This window comes from Sciurus vulgaris, assembly GCF_902686455.1.
Source record: "Sciurus vulgaris genome assembly, chromosome: 3".
NCBI lineage: Eukaryota > Metazoa > Chordata > Mammalia > Rodentia > Sciuridae > Sciurus > Sciurus vulgaris.
Window position 1 is genome coordinate 5,753,709 of NC_136463.1, and position 17,417 is coordinate 5,771,125.

At 41.2% G+C, this 17,417-nt stretch overlaps 2 protein-coding genes across 5 annotated transcripts in view; one reads left to right on the plus strand and one right to left on the minus strand.

Annotated features, from left to right (window-relative positions):
• The window catches only part of SAP30BP (SAP30 binding protein), a 39,969-nt gene extending 24,369 nt beyond the window's left edge, over nt 1-15,600 (minus strand). The window contains exons 1-3 of one of the 3 annotated variants that reach the window (XM_079134222.1): nt 15,434-15,600; nt 14,195-14,301; nt 11,655-11,702 (exon numbers count right to left, since the gene is read on the minus strand). In XM_079134222.1, coding sequence (XP_078990348.1) covers nt 11,655-11,702; nt 14,195-14,301; nt 15,434-15,539 — 261 coding nt within the window. In that variant the 5' untranslated portion in view covers nt 15,540-15,600. Of the gene's footprint in view, nt 1-11,654; nt 11,703-14,194; nt 14,305-15,433 lie in introns of all 3 variants that reach the window. The other 2 variants (XM_079134221.1, XM_079134223.1) reach the window with 2 other exon arrangements.
• Nucleotides 15,601-15,711: 111 nt separating this feature from the next.
• RECQL5 (RecQ like helicase 5) overlaps nt 15,712-17,417 on the plus strand; it is a 34,393-nt gene continuing 32,687 nt past the window's right edge. For both annotated transcript variants that reach the window (XM_079134231.1, XM_079134232.1), the window contains exon 1: nt 15,712-16,501. In XM_079134231.1, the coding sequence (XP_078990357.1) occupies nt 16,372-16,501 (130 nt within the window). In that variant the 5' untranslated portion in view covers nt 15,712-16,371. The remainder of the gene's footprint in view (nt 16,502-17,417) is intronic.

Here is a 17,417-nt window from a genome sequence, read left to right on the forward strand (position 1 = left end):
CTGGATCCCTAAGGACAGGCAGTTTTCTGCATCATATAATTTCAAAAAGATGAGTCCCAGCTGGGGAGGGAGGGACTCGGCCACACCTCAGTTAGCAATCCACGGCATTTAGTCCCGAGGGGAAGGAGGTGTGTTGGGGCTTGCACGGTTGATAGGAGGGCAGACTGGGCATGTTGTGGCTCCTTCTGGCTGCAGAACCATGGAGAAGCAGGCAAGGTGGGGCTCCTGTTTTCTTGGAGCAAGTATGGTCAACAAGATCCTTTTGGCAGTGTGGTAGAGCCAAGAAAGGGTAGAGAGAGAACAGTCATCATTCTTTCATTCCGGAAAGCGACTTCTAAAGCCTGTCCTGTCTGTTCTCATTTCTGCTGCTCAGAACAGGTTATCACCCAGGCAGATCCCTAGACCCCAGCCTGGACTGGGTCCTCCTGAGCATGCCTATTCCCAAGAGCTTCTAGAAATTCCATGCCTCCCAGTTCCTCAGGGGCAGTCTTAACATTGTTGAGGACAGTCTAAAGAAGGTCATTCATCATGCTGAGATGACAGAAATGCCAGATGCTAGGTATGTTTGGGTATTCTCAATAGTTCAAAGGTCACATTACTATTTCCAAAGAGAAGAATGGATGATTCACCAAACAGCAAAGGTCAAGGGCCATTTCCTTCTTAGAAATGTCCTAGGTGACCAGAACTTTTTTCTCTATTCAGCACTCAAAAGATCACAGGAAATGGGAGACAGAACAAGGGTAGGTGGACCACTAAAACTAAGCTGGAGGGGCCAGTATGCTCTCCCTCTCTCACAGCCTTCCTCCCACACTGTAAACAGAACTCATTGAAAGCTAACATTTATTACTCTATCCTCACAACAACCCTACAAGGCAGACAGTATTAATAATTTCCATTTTGCAGACGAATGAACTGAGGTAACATACGATGAAGAAGTTTGCCTAGTAAATGGTAATGTTGAAATCCCTAAGTCTGTCTGACTCCAAAGTCCAGTTATATAGATTCCCAACTTCTAGTAACTGATTCTGTGAAGTTGCTGGATAAACCATAGCGGGAGACAACATCAAAGAGCAATGAGGGATGACTCTAGCAGGCCAGAGTGGAGCGGGTGATAAACCCTGGACTTAAGAGGAAGACGGCCAGATTTATTGCCTTCAGCTATAAGGATCAGGAGAAGCCACTCCCGAGCCCATGGTGCCCCAGTGAGTAATGCCTGAGTGGACTTGAACGGAAGGGCTGGTGATGAAGACTAAGATACAAACAGCGGGTGCTGCCACCCTGTCCTCAGCTTACAGACTTCATGGGAACTCACACAAGAAAAGTCATCCAATGCAAATCAAAACTACACTAAGATTCCATCTCACCCCAATTAGAATGGTGATTATCAAGAATACAAGCAACGATAGATGTTGGAGAGGATGTGGGGGAAAAGGTACACTCATATATTGCTGGTGGGGATGCAAATTAGTGCAGCCACTCTGGAAAGCAGTGTGGAGATTCCTTAGAAAACTTGGAATGGAGGGCTGGGGAGATAGCTCAGTCGGTAGAGTGCTTGCCTTGTAAGCATAAGGCCCTGGGTTCGATCCCCAGCACCCCCCCCCCCAAAAAAAAAAGAAAAAAAAAAAAAAAAAAAAAAAAAAGAAAACTTGGAATGGACCCACCATTTGACCCAGCTATCCTACTCCTTGGCCTATACCCAAAAGACTTAAAATCAGCATACTACAGAGATACAGCCACATCAATGTTCATAGCTGCTCAATTCACAATAGCCAGATTGTGGAACCAACCTAGATGTCCTTCAATTGATGAATGGATAAAGAAACTGTGGTATATATACAATGGAATATTACTCAGCTATAAAGAATAATAAAATTAAGGCATTTGTAGGCAAATGGATGAAATTGGAGAATATCATGCTAAATGAGATAAGCCAATCTCAAAAAACCAAAGGACGAATGATCTTGCTGATAAGCGGATGATGACTCATAATGGGGGTTGGGGGGGCAAGAATGGAGGAAGGAGAGACTATATAGAGGGAAAAGAGGGATGGGAGGGAAGGAAAAAAATAACAGAATCAATCAAACATCATTACCCTATGTAAATGTATGATTATGCAAATGGTATGCTGTTACTCCATGTACAAACAGAAACAACATGTATCCCATTTGTTTACAAAAAAAAAAAAAAAAAAAAAAAAAGTCATCCAATCCAATCCTGAATACAACTTAAACTCTCTTTTCTTTCTGGGCAACAACATGTGGACTCCCAGTGAGAGCTGGAGCTTCTAAACATGAGTTATTTCCTCTGACCTGATCATAAAGGGAACACAGCATGTTTCCCATTCAACAGAGAATCTTACTGCAGAGAAATTGTAAGCACAGCATTTGACTATGTAACAACTATAAAAATATATTCAGGTTTGGCTACTATAATGTACTAATTCTGGATTTAATCTAGTAGCTGAGGCAAACATGAACATGAAGCAACTGGCATGAAAGATGCTGCTGATGCTGGAATCATCATGAGAACTATAGTTGGTGGATCTCGACAGACTTTCTTTTTTTAAAATCACTCCCTATTTGGAACACTCAGAAAATTAAAATCATTTTTCTTATAGCAGCTTAATTAACATATAACTCATATACTTTACATATATATATATTTTTTTTTCTTTTCTTTTCTTTTTTTTTTTTTGCAGTGCTGGGGATTGAACCCAGGGCCTCACCTCTACCCCCAGCCTCATATAATTTTTCCCCCACACAACTCTTGAGTGTTCAGTTAAATTTTTCATTTATGTTATGTTGCCATTAATATTACTGACTACAGCAACACTGGAACTGGAAACAAAACTGGTTGTGTATATGTATATATATGTGTTATTATAGGCAAAAAAAACCCCATAGAAGAACATGGATGTATTGTTACATGATTAGATGAATTTTTCTTTTATAAAATATTCAATCTTGCCATAATAATTTGACAATAAAAGTAATATAAAAACAAAACTGATAGAATCACCATTAGGAAAGTAGTGCCATATAATCTTGTTCATCTCAAAGCAAAGGTCCAGCTAGATTCAGTAATCCCAATCTATAATCCCAGAGACTTGGGGAGGTTGAGGTAGGAGAATTCCAAGTTCAAAGTCAGCCTAGAGAACTTAGCAAGACTTTGTCTCAAATAAAAATTAACAAGAGCTGGGGATGTAGCTCAGTGGTAAAGTTCCCCTGGGTTCAATCCTCTATATTGGAAGAAAAAGTCCAAATATGAGTTCTAAAGAGATAACGCTTACTCTCCCACCCTGAAAAGTAGTTCTTAACTCTATCTAATGGTTGTCCAGAAGCATACCAAAGACACAAAAATGATTCTGTTTTCTATGTTGCAAAAAGGACCCATGGTTCTGCCAGGCACAATGGCACCCACCTGTAATCCCAGTGACTTGGTGAGACCCCATCTCAAAATAAAAAGCACTGGGGATGCAACTTGGTAAAGCATCCCAGGGTTCAATCCCCAATACCAAAGGCAGGGGAAAGAACCTGTGGTTCCTATTCTATCCTACCTTACATTCTCTCTCTCTAGTCTCTCTTTCTCGGTACTGGGTATTAAACTCATGGCTTTGCATACACCAGGCAATACCTTACCACTGAGCCACATCCCCAGCCCTTTTCATTTATTTTGAGACAGTATGGCTAAGTTGCTGAGGTTGGTCTCAAACTTGCAAACCTCCTGCCTCAGCCCAGCTACTTGCTCTCTTACATATTCCTTAATATCAGGATGACAAGAAACCTATGCCACTTTTTTATAAAAAGCTTTAGCATCTTCCTTTTGAACTTCAGAGTGCTGGAGGTGTAGCAAGCACACCCAGAAAAACTTCTTGCTTTGCAGAGACAATGCAGAAGCTGGCACTTGTTCCAGTCTCTTCATTTATACTATCAATAAAAAGAATATAAGATTTCAATCTTTAGTGCTGTCCATGGGCAACTGTTGGCCAGCTCCTGAAAGTTCTTCCTAAAATCAGTGGTCAACAACAAATTCCTGAGAAATAAGCTCCTTGGGCAGTTTTCAGTTTCCAGACCTTTGAGAGATCAATAATAGGGGCTGGGGTTGCAGCTCAGTGGTAGAGCACTCGCTTAGCACACGTGAAGCCCTGGGTTCGATCCTCAGCACCACATACAATAAATAGCATTACTTAACATCTGTCAGAAACAACACAAATTTACATGTATTATTTTTTTAAGCAGAAACTGAATAGTGAGGACAGTAATGCTTAAGTATTTGGAGCTAATTTCTTAGAAATGAGAACCGTTATTTCTTTGGCCTGGGAATTCCAAAAAAAAAAACTACTGAGACACCAACGGTGGTTAGCTGGGAAGATATGGCAACTTCTGCCTTATGGAGCGGGGGCATACAGGAGACACAGCTCTGCTGCCAAGGCTGAGCACACCACACAGCTGTACTTCACCCATAAGAAGCACTTTCACATGTTCTCCTGTATCACTGCCATGGCCAACTTCACCCATAAAGTGAGTGGAGTGCAGGTGCGTACCTGTGTTCCCACAGTTGGAGGGCAGCCAAGCTGGGGCACTACCTGGGGCTTCTCATGGCAAGCCACCAGCATAGCTTGAAACCGTGAACTTTGCATTTCGGCACTACTCTCAGGCTCCAAGAATCTTTATTTATTGGTGATGAGGATTGAACCTAAGGGGGCTCTAACATTGAACTAGATCCCTGCCCTTATTATTTTTCATTTTGAGACAGGGTCTCACTAGTTGCTAAAGCTGACCTTGAATTTGTGATCCTCCTACTTCAGCCTCCCAAGTCACTGACATTTTAGACATGTGCCACTGTGCCAAGCAGGCTCTTAAGAATCTTAAAAACGTGTGGGTTTTGTTTTGTTTTGTTTGTTTTTACTTTAACTGGGGTCACACACACCTTTACAAAAAATGCTGGAACAACCCCTCCCTCCCCCCAGTAACGTCACCTCTTTGACCCAGAGACGCTATTTTGCTTTTGCAGATGCTTGTTCTTGAGCCACAAGTATTCTTTTCCTAGACCACAGCTTGGACCACAAGACCTCAGGGAGGCAGCAATCTCAGTCCCTCCAAGCCAGTTGGCAACAGGTTGCTCCATCTTTCTAGCTTCAGGTCATTAATCCCTGTTTGTTTTCAAAGGAAGGGTGTGTCAGGGACAGTAAGTGAGTGGAAATTCCTCCATCCACAGGAACTGTAGGAGTGGAGAAAAAATAAACAAGGGAAAACATTCCAGGGTAACGGAGGTAAAACATGGACAGTGGAGAATGCAAAGGGTACCAAGGATAATCAGATGGAGGAAATGCTTGAGCCACCTAGGCGCCCCTTCCCTGAAGTGAGGATCTAACAAAGGAAAGTCACTGCTAGTCTGATTTTTTCTAAGACAGCAGTGCCACCTTTTGTTGAGTAAGATACAAGGGTCAGGATGCTCACTGAGGCAAGATCAGAAACCTGAAGTTAGAGAAAAAGAATGTAACCGAAGCACCAAAATGTGCCACTTCCTGTGGTACACTCAGCTCACTCCCGACCTCTTCTCTAGTCTGGGGCAAACCCAGCACTCATAGAACATTGTCATTGACACCCCTAGCTGATGGGACAGAACTGAAAACACCCTGCATAGGCAAGTCCAGAGTTACCATTTTTAAATCAAACTTCCAATTGAGGGATTTTGTACTCATAGGTAACCCTTAACATCAGTGATTAAAAACAACAACAACAACAACAGAGCAATTTCCAGTCTTTGTATTTTTTTCCCCCAGTGTGGGGATCAACCTAGGACCTTGGGCATGCTACTGCTGAGTTACATCCTTAGTCCCAGTCTTGGTACTCTTTTCTTTTTTCTTTTGGTACTGGGGATTGAATCTAGGGGTGTTTTTACCACTGAGCTACATTCCCAGTTCTTTTCATCTTTAATTTTGAGAAAGTTCTTGCTAAGTTGCCAAGACTGGCCTTGAACTTGCAATCCTCCTGCCTCAGCATCCCCAGTCACTGGGATCACAGGCATATGCCACTGTGCCTGGGTCCCTTCACCTTTATGACTGCTCTTTTCTGAGCACAGTGCAGTTTAAAGCATGGAATTTACCATTCTGAAACAGGCCAATGACACAGTGTGACGAGCCTGAGAAGTGAGCAGGAGTTCTGTCAGCTGTGTTATTTCCTACTAGTGCTACTGAACACAGATATAACTGACATTATTAAGCCAAGTACTGTACTTTTACTTAGTCAATACTCATAAAACAAATGTGGTAGATTTTATTACGATGCCTATTTTCCAAACAAGAGACTGAGGTTAAGGGAGAGTTGGAATTCAAACCTGGATCTAATTCCAGAAATTTAACTTCTCTCCATCATGGTGGGCTGAATCATCTTACTCTGGATACTCCACTACCCACAAAGAGGAACTTAAATTTTTGCAGAAAAATAAAAGTTACCATACAACGATTTAATATACTAATCCACCATTTCTGTTTAAAGAATAGTGATTCTTGAAGTTGGTTTGCAGTTCCCTGGGAGTCTGCAAAGTCTTAAGTATTTCCTAACAGTATGCTTTTTTTCACTATGCTGCCATTTGCAGAAGCAATGATGGGTAATCTGATGGACAAATAAAAGTCAAGTGGCACCAAACTATAGCAGTAGTTACTGTAAACTCAGTTTATTAAAAAGAGAAAAAGAAAAGCCATTTCCATTTAAGAACAATATCCTTGGCAAAGCAGAAAAAAGTTTTATTAAATTCTGACCCTTGAAAAAAATGTTCAATCTCTTTAACGCTGTGCGTGATGAACCGAGGGGTATGTGTGAACACTTTTGTTGCGTGTCAAAGTAAGAGGGCTGCTCAAGGGAAAGCACATATGGCGACTGCCTGAGTTCCAAGCCGAGTTAGTCATTTTCCTTATGGAACACCATTTCTACATCACAGAATGACCACAGACACACTGGTTATTTGATCTAAGGCATCTGGCAGGCATTTTCTAAAATATGAAGCATGTCACTTCCAGGAAAACTCTGATAATACTTACTGGTAACACAATTTAAGCTTTCAAGGAAAAATGGTTAGAATATTGGATAACATACTCCCCACTGAACACTTGACAGATTTCTCATACTTAACTGTTTGTCTGATAAGATTAGTGATGTCACTCATAAATGTGATTTTGCTTTTTTGATATTATAGAACAAAATGTGTCAACATGTCGGAGAGCTGTGTAACACAGTAAACCAACATTTTTTAAAATCACCAGTGTCTGATGATATAAAATCATGCAAGAGTAAAAGATTCAATGAAAGTGTAAGACAGATCTGAAGCTGGGCATAGGCCTGTAATCCCAGAAACTTGCAAACAGGTTTGCAAGTTCAAGGTCAGCTGCAGCCAACAAGACTGTCTCAAAAAAAAAAAAAAAAAAAAAAAAAAAAAAAAAAAGATATTAGGGATACAGCTCAGTGGCAAAGAGACCATGGTTCAATTCCCAGTACCAAAGGAAAAAAAGTATAGACAGACCTGTGGATTTTATATTACAAAAAGTTCACTGATAAAGTTCACATTCCACAAAGCAACTAACCTTTAGGAAACTACCACTTGATAAAGTATCAAAGAAGAATATCAATTACCTTAAGGGCTATTAAAATACTGTTCATTTCAACTACCTACTGTATAAAGCCAGATTTTCTTCAAATATTTTTTCACTGAATGCAAAAGCATTTATGAAAATCCAGCTTTCTTCTATTGACACACATTTTGTTTCAGAAATACTTGTTTTTCACAAAAGCATTATTTGTGTTAATTTGTAATGGGCTGAATTTTGTTACTTTAAAATAATATAATTTTAATTTTTCTCACTTTTAACCGCCCCCCTGCCCCTCAGTACTGAGGCCTGAACTCAATGGTGCTGTACTACTGAGCTATATTCCCAGCCCTTTTTATTTTGAGGACAGGGTCTCCATAAGTTGCTGAGGTTGGTCTTAAACTTGCAATTCTGCTGCTTTATCCTCCCAAGTAGCTGGGATTTCAGGCTGGCTCCTAGTTTTTAGAAAATACCAATAGATAAAATTTAAATGAACAGAAGTTTTTTGGGATCCTGAGTTTCTTCCCCCCTGTACTGGGATCAAACCCAAGAACTCACGCATGCTAGACAAGCACCTTACCACTGAGCTACACCCAAAGTACCAGGATCCTCAATTTTTAATTGTGTAATAACAATCAAAATGTTTTAAGGACAGCTATAAAAAAATTAAAAGTGGATCTTGAAAAGCCAAAGCAGAACAGAGAATGCCATCTAGTGGAATAGACAGTTATGACAGCAACTTGCTTGCTAACCGCCCCCACAAAAAAAGACTTCCAACACAGACGCAACTCCAGTAACATGTTCTATTGTTAGAAACTTTATATACTTAAAACAGAAATATTCAAATTAAGAGTTTAGAAGAAAAAACCTTAAATATCAATTAAAATAAAACTTAAATGTGCCAGAAAAACTGGGTTTGAGATACAGGCTGCTACCTGGAATAAAGTCTGACACCAGATCTGATGGCAGGCTCATACTGTGCAGGGATTATTTCTAGTCATTAGAGTGCAAAGAGGACTCTCTAAGATAAGCTTCTGGGAGCCTGTGGTAACTGGAGGCATCTAAGCTGGCAGCTCTATATAAACTCTCCACCATGTTCTCCAAAATAACTAAATCAAGTTACCTTGGGATTGGACTTGCTGTTCTGATTCCTGAGGCATGTCCAACAGGAATAGGAATTATTCCACAAAAACTTTTATTTCCACAGGAAGACTTGAAATTCAAGTGACTGAATGATGTATAGTAAAGTGTATCAATCAAGGAGCAAGTAGAAACGAAAGGTCTTTTCAATCCCAATGTGGAACTGAGAAAGAAAAGGCTGAGCACGAAAGACACATTTACAATCTCCTTGAGTTTGCCTTTTCGTGGTGTCTGTCCGTCCCTGTCTCCCGTTTCTTTATTAACCACATGTGGCCCACCCTTAAGTCAACTTTCCCAGACAACTTTCCAGTTTGAGCACAGGTTACAACTGCACACATAAGGTTCTAGGTCTGGCAAATCCTCTTTTCCCTCCACAACTCAAGACCAACACCTGATAGCTCTACCAGCTTGTACACACAGGCTCTATGGTCCTTGTACCCAAATCCTACAATAGAATAACACTAACACTACTACTACTGACTGTTTTCTTTCTGCAAGTTGAGCAGTGTGGGACCATTTTTGAACTAGGTCACAGATTTGCCCTATGCCTTCTTGGAATGCCCATGCAAATTCTTAGGCCTGGATTCTTTGCTCTGTGTAGAAAGTAGTTTGCACTTAATTTTCAGGGTTCATATTTTCTTTCTCTTGCATGCTAGGGCCCCAACTTACTTTTCTTTTTCTTCTTTGCACTGCTGGGGACTGAATCCTGGGCTTTGTGCATGCCAGGGAAGTATTCTGCGACTAAGCCACATTCCCAGCTGCAAAACTTACTTCTTGGTAAAATATATTATTACCAGGAATGGTGGTGCATTCCTGTAATCCCATTGACTTGGAGGCTGAGGCAGTTAAGACTGCAATATTGAGGCCAGCCTCAGCAATTTAGCAAAGCTCTAAGCAAGTTATCAAGACCCTGTCCCAAAATAAAACATAAAAAGGGCTGCAGATGTGGCTCAGTGCTCCTGGATTCAATCCCTAGGATATCAACAACAAAAAAGTGAACCATCCACAGCTTTTCATAAATTTATTTCAAAGACTGCAAGAGTTGTATCCATTCACAGAATCAGCTGCAATATACAACAGCTCACACTATATTTTCAGATACACTATTGCTCTCCATACCTGTGGGTTTCATATCTGTGTTCAACCATGGATCCACAATATTTGAAAAAGATCGCGTATGTACTGAATATTTCCTAAACATACAGTGTAGCAATTATTTTCATAGCATTTACTGTACTGGATATTTTAAGTTACCTAGATGACTTAAAGCATAGAGGACGACACACACAGGTTGTATGCAAACACTACATCATTTTATCTAACGATTGTGAGCATCTGCAGATTTTGCTATCCACACAGTGCGGGGGTAGGATGTCCTGGAACTAATCACTGAGGGACTACTATTATATTATAATTGAATAGTTTCCCTAAATACTACTAAGTCATCTTGGTCATCTTGAAGGTTTCACCTGGTTTTGAAGCAGTTTTTTGTTTTTGTTTTTGGTATCAGGGATAGAATCCAAGGGTACTTAACCACTGAGTGAGATCCCCAGCCCTTTTTATGTTTTGAGACAGCATCTTGCTAAATTGCTTAGGGCCTCAATAAGTTGCTGAGGCTGGCTTTGAACTTGTGATCTTCCTGCCTTAGCCTCTTGAGTTGCTGGGATCACAGGCATGAGCTATCATACCCAGCTCCAAGTGTGTTGTTTTTAGATTTTTTTAAAAAATATTTTTAGTTATAGATGGACACAATACTGTTATTTTATTTATTTTTATGTGATGCTGAGGATCAAACCCAGTGAATCACACGTTAGGCAAGTGCTGTATCACTGTAACCCCAGCCTGTTTGTTTGTTTGGTTTTTTTTTTTTTTTTTTTTTTTTTTTTGGTGGTACTGGGGATTGAACCCAGGACCTTGCACACACTAGGCAAGCATTTTACTACTGAGCCACATGTCTAGCCCCAACTCCCAGTCTTTTTTTTTTTTTTTTGAGACAGCTTCATGCCTAGTCCTCACCCCGAGTCCTTTTTATTTTTTATTGAGACAGAGCCTTGACAAATTGCCCAGGCTGGCTTCAATCTTGTAATCCTCCAGTCTCAGACACCCAAGTAGCTGGGATTACAGGTATGTCCAGTGGGACTGGCTTCAAAGCAGTTTTTAAGTGCAAAACTTGATCCCTCTTCCCCAGGCCCAGAGTCATGGAATTAGTTTTTCTCTTTAGCGAGGGGGAAAAAAAAACCCCGTCCCATAAAGAAAGACTCCTCAAAAGACAAATGTCCAATGTCCAGTGAATAACACAGCAGTTTAACCTGAACAAGGGGTCTTAACCTTTATCACTAATGGACTACTAAGAAACATGTCAGGAATCCCAGGTAATTACTTTCAGCTGCTACTGGGATGGACCTATGAGAAGAAATGGCGTCATGAAAATAAGTGTGTTTTTCTGACTATTCAATATGACTTGCCCAAGAGTGGAAGTGCACATCCCTAGGAAAATGAGGGTTGGGATCAACATCCCCAGCAGTTGGGGTGAGGCCCCCCACTGGTCTGATCCTCTCAGAGACCTTTTTTCACTTCTAGAAGTCTAAGAGAATCCCAAGTACACATGGCAACCCTCATGCCTTCATGATTCCCACTAAGCACTACCTGGGATACAGAGCAAGCGTGGGTTGTGAGACTCAGGTCTCTTGCCTTTCTAGTTCAGAGTCTGGCACAATCAGATAGCCTGAAAATCCACTCTGCCTCAGGATTTATTCATTCCTAGGTTGTCTCAAAGATCTTTCTTTATAAAGCTGGCACCTTATAAATACCACGTGGTCACACAATTAATTATTAGTGGGACAGATTGTGACTAGACATATGAACTGAGCCATGATGTTAAAATGCCTTGTTCGTATCCAGCCACCCCACCACAGCCAACACCAAATACCTTTGGGTCATCAGCCTCAGGTTTTTCAGTCTCTGAATCGTCATCTTCCTACAAGACAAAGAATTTAGAGGATTAAGCTTAAAGGAGTGGGCCTGAGGGTCTCACATGCATAACTAAGGTTGGAGCAAAAAGCCCATTTACCCAGTGGGGGTCATCCCACCAAGAACCCCTCCCCTACCACATGACCCAAGCTAGAGAAAAAGAAGGGGAAAAGGAGATGTTCTGGGGGAGGCGGAGATCCAAAAACATCAGCAGCTCAAAGTCAACAGTTACTCCAGTGGTGCCACAGTCCACATCAATGAAAAAGCCCAAGGTAAAATATTACATACAAAGTGGAAAGAAGTTGTAATATGCTTCAGAAAAGATTAAAGCTAGGTTACAGGATAAAACAAGCATAGTGTTTCCACTGAAATATGAATTATTTAAAAATCAGGATTATGAACCTTCCCCCCCCTTGCCTTTCACATCCACAAATATAACAGCTTTAGACCTACCATAACATTGTTCAACATTTAAAAAGAGCTGTGACTCACACATCTATATCCTGGCACCTCAACCAGTGGAATTTATACTAACATGAGCACAAAGAGGTAGACACATGACCAGAGCAAATGACCCAGGAAAGGCAGGACTAAAGGGTAATCACAATCTTTCCTGGGTCCCAGTTGCATGGGTTCTGCCTCCATTAAGTGCTTACATTACTGCCACTGATCCATTCTACCTGCCTTGTTCCTTATCTGAATGAGCACCATGTGAGTAAGCCACTGTTCAGAGCAAGACCACCATTCCACCCAACACTTACGCAAATGCAATGAAGGTCAAAAGTTAGGCACAGCTACCTTGTTAGCTAACTAAATCAATGTCACTGCCATTCCCTGCAGCACTCCCAATACATGAAAGCCTTTTAGTGCCCAGGAAAAACTGATTCAATTTGACACTGTTATTTTCAACAAAGCTACACTTTAACCAAACATGACACAGCACTCCAGATGTTACTATAAACACCACCTAACAGTTGTAAACAAATATAGTAACTACTTTGAGACTTAACTGCCCTGTAAGGTGCCAGTGAGTCAAAAGCTTTGGATGCAATCTCCATAATCTCCTTAAAATGAAATCAATCAGTCAAATAATCAGTGATGGAGCCCAGCTGAACACAATCATATTTCAGAATGTCTTTACTGGGATTGGTGAAATTTTATTAAAATATGAAACAAAGCTTAAATATGATGTAAATCCTAAGCAAAGCAAATATGGAACATTTCAAAAATATACATTATGCAAATGTATTAAAGAAAAGTTATAAGGATTAAGGCAGTATATACATACTTGAGAAAAGTCAAGATCTTATACGTTTTTCTAAGAAAATTAACTGAATTATCAGCATTAACAGGTGAGGCTAAAGACATGAACATACTTTTCAAAAGAGCACAGAATACATTTCTATTAATTTGGAAAGCCATGGTGCTGGGAACTGAATCTAGGGCCTACTAGGCAAGTGCTCTACCACTGAGTTACACTATTGGCCCTAATTTGTAACGTATTTTAATGCTAACATTTACATGTAAACAAGTGACAAAAATTTCAACATGTTTCAATTCAAACTGTTGCAAAATAGCCAGATTCAATCAATGGTGGGGATTGAATGTAGACATTGCACATGGTATGGAAGCACTCCATCTCTGAGTTATGTCACCAGCATCTCCAAACTTAAAATTCTTGTTCATAAGCTATGGATGGGGGTGCACACCTGGAATTCCAGCAACTCAGGAGGCTGAGATGGGAGGAATGCAAATTGGAGGCCAGCGTAGGCAACGTAGCCCTAAGCAACTAGAGAGACCCTGCCTCAAAATAAAAAATAAAAAAGGGCTGAGGATGTGGCTCAGCAGTAAAGTGGCCCTGGGTTCAATCCTCAGAACCAAAGGAAAAAAAAAAGGTTTTGGTTCACGCTGCTCATGTGATTGTGAATCCTGTCTTTCTTGTTAATAAAAACAAATTCTCCTTTCTTTGTTATCCAGTATCTACTTAAAATAAAGATTTGTGATGAAGAACTAAGGTCATTTTTATAAAAGTTCCAAGTAAAATGTCAAGAAAAAAGGACTGAAGTGGAAGAAATGAAATAGTTTCTCCTCATTATCTTGTTAACAACCTGAAGTATTTAAATAAGCCCCAATTGAGATTTAAAATAATACAGAGTTGATTGTAGATATAAATGATACACCAGTTAGGATGAATACACTGTTACAATTGAATACATCATTTAAATGGGGAAAATTCATACAAAACACCCATTGATATTTGGGTTAAATAACTATGTTTTCCTGCAAATTTCAATTCAAAGGTTCATACAAATGGTCCAGGTGAAAACAGATTTAATTTTCAAATAAAACTACTGATATTCAGATTCTTCAACCAATGCCAAATAAAAGAGGAAGAGAAATTAAGTCAGCCAGAAATGGAATATTGCTGACACAACTTGAAAAGTTTCTGACAAACAAAAAGGTGCTTTGAGTAGTTCTGGATTTGAGATATTTACTTACCGACTGTTTGCTGTTCTCATCCTCCTCTTCTTCATAACCATCTTCATCACCCCCTAGGCGAGAAAAGTCGTCCTCTCCATAGGCATCAGACACCAATCCACCTTTTTCTTCTGAAACAAGAGGGGATAAAAGATGGAGAAGGTGGGGGGGGGGGGAATCCAAGAAAACTTTCCAGTGATTTGAATGGCCAGGACTATCTCCGAAGAAAAAAGGGGAAACTAAATCTCACGTAAGTGACCACAGGCACAAACAGGGAAGAAAATCACACTAAATTCTGTTTCTCATGCTGTCAGTTCAGGATAGGGGTGTAGTAGAACATTTGGCTAGCATTCATGAGGCTCTGGCTTATATTTCTAGCAAATCAAAAAAGGAAAAAACAAAACAAAACAAAACGAAATTTAAAGTTGTCAGTCCAACTACACTAGTTTAATCAAAGCCTTCCTTCCCTTCTCTGAACTATCATAGCATGGAGCTGGAACATCTCTTTTGACCTACTCGCCTCTACCTTGTATCACAGGAACCTGTGACTTTGCCATCTCCTAGGAGACAGACTGTCTTACTTTTTTTGTACAAACTCCTTTCACATTACAGATGAGGAAACCTAAGGCCCAGATACATTAGGTATACTGCTCTCTCTACTCCCCCAAAGAAATCTGTTCTCATTTTAACACTGTGATTCATAATGTGAAGAGGACAACAATATCACTGATGGGTTTTAAAAACTCAAAGTAACAGAATCACCCAGAAGCTGTAAAAAGCTCACAAATACCCGAATTCTACAGCGTACCTACAGAATTACACCCTCTGGAGGACAGACATATTTTTAAAGCTCCAAGATGTGTTTAGAGCACATTCCTAATTGAACAGTTATCAATTTAACAAGACACAAGCTTCATTACTCTCCACGTACGTTTTACTCATCTCCCTCCCCCATCCAACAAAGAACCGGAGGCAACAGGTAGCGATGCTGCGGCCTTGGATACCTCTCTCCCTTAGTCCATCCCACTGCTCAGCAGATTTCCGTTGAGTTTCAGCAGAATAGTAAAAACAAAGGAAAGAAACGGTTCTTACTACAGATTCTCTACTGCTAAATCTAACCACGGACCCCCCGACTGCGCTTCGGGGCTCCGGGGTCCGAATGGTGGGGACAATGAACATCTCTTTCCCTCCCATCCCATTAGGAGAGCAGCATTCTGAAAGACGCTTGATTCCCCTTTCAGCTTCCCACTCGGGCCTCACCAGCCGCGCTGCCCACAGCTTCGACTCCAGCCTCGCCATCAGACTCGGGTTCTGAATCTTCGGCGTAAACCGCCAGAGACGACAGAACGTTCTTCTTCCCCGCCATTTTATTCCCACAGCCCGGGCGTGGCTCAGGACTATGACTCAAAGACGCCGACTTCCGTGAGGATAAGAAACTTCTTCCGTATCCCAGGACACACCGCGCCAGACTGGTAGCCAATCCAAACCGCCGTTTCTGAAGCTGGCCCACCCCTCCGGCCTGCGCTTGCTTACGTCATCATTGCTCGACGGATGTAAGGTGTAGGGGCTGTGCCTGACATGCAATTCCCTGGGGTTTGTCTTCTCAGAGTGGGGGAAAGGTGTATGGGAGTCTGAGCCGTTCTAGAGCCAGCGGACTGCAGCGGCCCGGCAAGCGCCCTTAGTCCCTAGGGGCGCCCCGTCCGGGTCTGAAACCTGGGGGTGGTGAAGAGAGGGAGTCTGCGGCTGGCGAAAGGAGAAAGTTGTGAATCTGGGACTTAGGAAAAAAAAGTGGAAGGGCCGGGGTCTTGAGGGGAAGAATCGTCGTCATGACTGCACTTACAGAAGGAGGAGCAGAAGGTGGATCTTAGAAAAACAATTCCACGTTCTCCAAACTCTTCCAAAGACATTTGGGTTTCCTGTGGTCTGATTCTAGCCCTGTGCTATTTGGCCTGGGATAGTTCAGTGTGATTTTTTTCATGGAGTGTAAAAAGTGCAGACGATAATTGCCCAGGAATGTATTGCTCGAGGCAGTTCACCTGCAACTTTACTACTTGAAACTAACATATTTCTTAAGTGTTATATAGCAGATTTATTCTTACAGAAGAAAAATAGGCTGTGTTTTAAAAGCAGAACAGAGGGTTCTAGTGGCAATCTTCTACCACATTTTCTTTAACCTTTGGCCACTGATTTTTGCTAAGATGAACACCCACCCTTCTTCCACTTCCTTTGACCCTGAACGGAGAGTCCGGAGCACGTTGAAGAAAGTCTTTGGGTTTGACTCTTTTAAGACAACTTTACAGGAGAGTGCGACCATGGCTGTAGTGAAAGGTAACATTAGGCTACCTGTCTTTAAATTTCTGCTGACTGTACCACAGCAGAATACCATCTTCCTAATACTTCCTACTTCCTCACACTAGGTCTGTAACTGTTTTTGGAAATCTTTTAGACTTATCATCTAAAACTGCAATTTTAATGGCAGAATCACCCACCTCTTCTGGTTCTTACATTGTATAGCTGGAGCCAAAAATAGTATTTGGAAATCAAAGATTCCTGTTGGTTGTTTGGATAGTAAGGGTGGTAGGAATAGCCTAACCCCGTCACTGAAGTTTTAGGTAATCCCGTGTTGAAAAGTAAGTGTCTGGGTCCCCTATAGGAAAGAAAGGAGCAGTATGAGTGTAAAATGGAGGTATGATCATTGGAAATTGTCAGAGGGGAGGAGCAGTGTAATATTAATGATATATTTACGAACAGAAGACTTCTAAGTGATGTCCTTGTGTGTCTACACAGATGTGCACACTTACCTAGCAGTATTCTGCTTTCACAACTTTTTTCCGGTCATCCATGTCCCAGCAGACTCAAAATTTATGCCCTTATTATTAGTTGTGTGTGTGGTACAGGGGATTGAATCCAGGGCACTCTACCACTGAGCTACATCCTCAGCCCTTTTATTTTTTTATTTTGAAACAGGGTCTCACTAAGTTGACCAGGCAGGACTTGAGCCTGCTGGGATTACAGGAGTGCATCATGCCCTGTGTGTGTGTATATGTTTATGTGCTACTGGAAATTTAACCCAGGGGTGCTCTACCACAGAGCTGGGGCTATAGCCCCAGCCCTTTTTTATTTTTGAGACAGGGTCTCACTAAGTTGCTTCAAATTAGTGGTTCTCCTGCCTCAGCCTCTCAAGTTGCTGGGATTACAGAGAGATACTACCATGCCCAATTCACACCTTTGTTTTTTAATACCA